The sequence below is a fragment of the Sinocyclocheilus grahami genome, unplaced genomic scaffold (genome assembly GCF_001515645.1).
Source record: "Sinocyclocheilus grahami isolate Dianchi unplaced genomic scaffold, SAMN03320097.WGS_v1.1 scaffold387.1, whole genome shotgun sequence".
Classification (NCBI taxonomy): Eukaryota; Metazoa; Chordata; class Actinopteri; order Cypriniformes; family Cyprinidae; genus Sinocyclocheilus; species Sinocyclocheilus grahami.
The window spans coordinates 53085-57745 of record NW_015505566.1 but is presented as its reverse complement, the minus strand read 5'-3'; the positions used below and the strand labels follow the sequence as shown (position 1 = coordinate 57745).

Below are 4661 nucleotides of genomic sequence, written 5' to 3'. Positions count from 1 at the left end.
ATGTAGGAAGTTCATTTGAACCTTTTTTCAATCACAGGTCAATCTAGGTCAGCATTCCAGGACTTTTGCTTGCCGTTTTTGTGAATACCAGTGAATCCTGTAACATCTGAAATGTGTGCACAGTTGCTGTTCATTCACTGAGCAAAACATCAATATCGTGACTTAATATATTAAAGGATGCAATTGCCAATGGTCGGCATAGTGAACTATTAGTTGGGAGCAACATGGCCAATCCCAAAACTAAAACACGGGCAACCTGCAGATTCTAATGGCTGCATTTCTGCTATTAGTATTATTTTTATGCACTTGACAATGTATTGTTTGTCACATACTAAAGTGGTTCACTGGCCTTTTAGTACCTAAACAAGCAACAGAGAAATTAAAATCTTTCTCATGTTTTATTATAAAACAATATAAGCATGTTTTTACACTTGCAGTATATACAACAATCTTTGTTTGACAGTTTATATCACCAATGCATCAAATGAAACCGTTAGGACTTTAAAAATGCATTATTGTTGGCAAAGTTAAGGATCAACCAAGGCAAAAGTGGGCATCATTTTGAAATGCAACCTTTTACCACATCAATTTATGACCGTAAAAAAAAAAAGTTTTCAGCATTTAGCAAAACAAATTAAATATGAATATTTTCACAAGGAAATGCTACATTGTTACAATATTCATGCATCACTCGTGTTAGAGGCCATAGTTTAGAATCAGTCTCATTTAATTGCATAGGGACTAAGGAGGATTGAGACACCAATTGCACTTATTAGCTACAGTAAAACGGATAGTAGTACAAAGAGAGAACTGACAGTTTACAACATACTGAAAACAAGAGTGAGCAATGAGACACAGTACTGTTTTTATACTTTAATCTAATTTGAACATTCTTAGAACATTTAGGAATAAGGGCCCGTTCACATAGAACACGTTTCTGCATTGAAAAACAGAATGAAAAATGTTGAAGTTGAAAAGTTGAACTACTTTTAACTTGACTGGTGCCTTAGTAGCGATGCTCATGACATCAGATGTAAAAAAATAAAATAAAAAAAGAACTGCTATGCACTGGCCAAATATGTCCTTCTAACAAATAAATACAGCACAGATGATTGTTATGTGAACAGCCTGTAAGATTGTGAACTTGCAAAAATCCAGTTGAGATCAATAATCAGTCTTTGTTCCAATATGGATTTCATAAAGGGCTTATCCCCGATTCTTCCACCGCTTTGAGGGGAAATGTGAAACTATTCAGTCCGCTTCCTTCCAAATACTGCCGACATGCTCCTCACGATACCTTTGAACCCTGCAGGGCCCTTCTTGAGCGCCCTCGCCTCTCGGATGAGCTCAAACAGTTCGTGAAACACCATCAACACACCGTGGTACGTCTCCGCAGCGGAAACCTCAAAAAACCCACAGTCTGCCGAGAGTGCCAACAGGCGGCCCTCTTCACTGGACACTGTGCGTCGGTGCTGGAGGTCTCTCTTATTCCCCACAATGATGGTCTGAGCTGTGCTGACCAGTTTTTGCTTGGCTTGTCGTATGCACTGCACTTGTTGCCGCACCACGTTGAAGCTGGCGCGGTCACAGATGCTGTAAACAAGGATATAACCGTCCGCCCACTGCAGCTGTCTGTCGCTGATGTAACCCGACTCCTCTCCATTCTGAAACCAGACATTTATACATTAGCCTACTTCTATTCACGTCTGACTAGCATGCAATTCAATTGTTGCTGGTCCAATACTAGCAACTAAAGGTGAGGTACTACTTATTAGTTGCTAGCAAATATCACCAAACGTCATTAGTATGTAGTTTTCAAGAAATATATATATATACACATACATCCTAAGTACTAATTACAATCGCTTTTACTTTATAAAATTAATAACTTATCAATAGATAAAATGGATAGTAGTTCATTTTAAGCAATTAATGTTACAATAGCTTGCCATACTGTCATGCAAAACAACATTTTAATCATTATTTTATCTCGAAATGTGCAAAAAGATGCTTACCTGCGGGCAAAGTGAGTCCCATATGTTGAAACAAATATCACGGCCGTCGATCTTGTCAGTATGGCTGTATATTGATTCTGTGAATGAAAATAAACCGTTAAGCAAAACGAAGGCTACTTTACTGCAAATCTCAATGGAGATCAAGAGCAGTAGGTGATTATGGTTACCTATATCTCCATATTCTCCTATGAACCGCCTGGTTAGAAAGCGCACGGTGAGAGCTGTGAAGAACAAGGGATTGTTAGGGCTCTAATTCAGACTAAATGCATAAAGACAGCATGCAACATTTGCTGCAGAACTCACCAGACTTTCCAACGTTCTCAGCTCCAAGTAACACAATGTTGGCCTCCACTTTCTGCTGGCTGCCTTCCATGGTTTTGCTGCTGTAGCGAATGCGTGGTTTCACTTGAGCAACCATTGGTGGGTGGTAAAGCCTGTTGGATAGAGTGCCACAGTGAGCAGGTGTTGAACATAGAGAAGCGCAGGCAGAAAGCGCGTTTAAATAGGCTTGATATGTATGGGCGGGGCTTTCTCCAGTCTGACCAATCAGAGCGACGAGCGTCTGCTGTTTTTGAGATTTAATTTACAGTACTTTTTCTTTTTTTTAGCGCACAGGAAATTTTTTTAATATTTATTTTTTACTTTTTAAGTTCAGTATTTTAAATGCACAAACGGTAAAAAAAAAAAAAAAATACATTGGAACATATATGGAATATTTGGATGAAGCGGTCGGCAAGTTCCTTAAAATGTCAACAATACAATGCACACTAATTCACGATTATTATTATTACTACAACTCAGTGTGTATCACATTTCAGTAATGTTGTAACTTGCTGCTGTGGCTCCTGCCAAGGCATGCCACCAATTCAACTAAGGGCTATGAATTGCAAATGCCTCTAAATGACAAGTTGTATTTAGCAACTACTTACCACAACATTAAATTAGCAATTCAACACATACCCATATGGCCCTTCTTGAGCTGTCATGGCAAATGCTTTTTCATGACAATACTGTAGTATTTCAATAACTGCAAAAGCCCATTGCCTTTCTGCTTTAAATTTGCATTACTTTTTTCCCTAAAATATACACCATGTTCTTCAGATCCTGCTCTAAACTTCACTGCTGTGTTCATACTGATATCGTTCTAAACCGAGTCCATTTTCGACATCAACATACTCTATTAATTAATAAAGAGCTATGCCTCGTGGACGCATTTGACAATTTCTACTTCTTTTTATTAATTTAATTTAATTCATATGTTCTTAGAAAATGAATGGATCCCCTTTTAATGGATTCCTGGATTTCTTTGTAATATCTTTTTTTTAAAGGTTTTTAAAATGTATTTAAGTTTTAAATAAAATGTAACAAATAAAATAAAAAATGTATCCATTCATATTTTAGGAGCAAGGAGTGAAATCTTGTTCTCGCCTCTGTCGAGCTGCTCCCCCTGCTGGGGAATCAAGCACAGTTTAAAAAGAGCGTAAACAGAACATCTGCATAAATTAAACAAGTAGACTAAATCTAAACTCATCTAAAATACAGGGTTGGTAAATACTGAAAGGGAGTTTTTGAGATTTAATGGGAGGAAATTCACATTATGGTAATACGGGTCGTTATGGTAATATTGTCCATTGTCACATGCAAATCGACTTCGGTCACTTAAAGGGGTCATATGATGCGATTTAAATTTGTCCTTTCTCTTTGGAGTGTTACAAGCTCTTGGTGCATAAAGAAGATCTGTAAAGTTGCAAAGACTAAAGCCTCAAATCCAAAGAGATATTCTTTATAAAAGTTCAGAGTCAGCCACACCTACCTAAAACGTCTCGTTCTAACACGCCCCCACATATCTACATCACTATGTGGGAAGATTTGCATAACGCCGCCCAAATGTTCACGCAAAGAAAGAAGGCGTAACTTTTATTCTCGCTGTAGTTTTGTTGATGCTGCCGCCATGTCGTAAAGACGCTGTGTGCTTCGTTGTGAAAGCGAAACGACTTTGTTTGGTCTTCCAAAACAGGACGATATCTGCTTCGTCATGCCTGAAGCTGATCCGTGCTGGTCGCTGAGGAAATACTACAACTTTCACCGTGGACGAAGCGGAATCCAGCCCGGGGTCCGTCACATGTGGTTGCCGCTCATTCGTCGGATCCGCCGGGCGCGCCGTTCTCGACCCCGCCGCCTCAGCTCACTCTATCCCGGCCTCAGTGCACGCTAAGCAGGGGGTTTCCCCTCACGCTAGGCTGCTGTGTTTTTCGCTGTGAAAGCGAAACTACTTTGTTTGGTCTTCCAAAAGAGGACACGACTACAAATCAGTGGTTAAGTTGTATTTACAACACTGTTCCAGAACAGTTTAACCCAAATATCCAGATGTGTGCAGCACATTTTATGGAGGACTGTTTACTGATCCTGGGAGAGTAAATGTTAGACTAAAATGCCGGCAGTTCTGACTCACGTAAGTACGTTTTCATTTAAATAATTTGCCACTGATGATTCAAACGTGAGTTTTGGGCAGTGTAGAGTAGCTCTTGTTGTTTGTCATTTCTCCGATCACAAATGCAGACAGAGATTTATGTTTACGCGGCGCGATGCAATAATATGTATAAGTCATTATAATCAGTAATTATGTCCCCACTGGATGCAACAAAT

At 39.2% G+C, this 4661-nt stretch overlaps 1 protein-coding gene across 1 annotated transcript; it reads right to left on the bottom strand.

Moving 5' to 3' along the window:
- Positions 1 to 423: 423 nt before the first annotated feature.
- On the bottom strand, positions 424 to 2497 carry LOC107550074 (ras-related and estrogen-regulated growth inhibitor-like protein). Its single transcript, XM_016231300.1, has 4 exons — positions 2319 to 2497; positions 2183 to 2236; positions 2016 to 2092; positions 424 to 1664 (listed from the first exon to the last, which is right to left on the bottom strand). The coding sequence occupies exons 1-4, from the start codon at positions 2431 to 2433 to the stop codon at positions 1248 to 1250; spliced, it is 663 nt and encodes a 220-aa protein (XP_016086786.1). The 5' UTR covers positions 2434 to 2497; the 3' UTR covers positions 424 to 1247.
- Between the last annotated feature and the right edge of the window lie 2164 nt (positions 2498 to 4661).

What these genes read in the sequence shown, in the direction of transcription:
- LOC107550074 (XM_016231300.1), bottom strand. Translation starts at nt 2,433, where the DNA reads ATGGTTGCTCAAGTGAAACCACGCATTCGCTACAGCAGCAAAACCATG. An exon ending in TGAGAACGTTGGAAAGTCTG is followed by an intron (nt 2,237 to 2,318) that starts GTGAGTTCTGCA and finishes TGTTCTTCACAG; the next exon opens with CTCTCACCGTGCGCTTTCTA. An exon ending in AGGAGAATATGGAGATATAG is followed by an intron (nt 2,093 to 2,182) that starts GTAACCATAATC and finishes TTTCATTCACAG; the next exon opens with AATCAATATACAGCCATACT.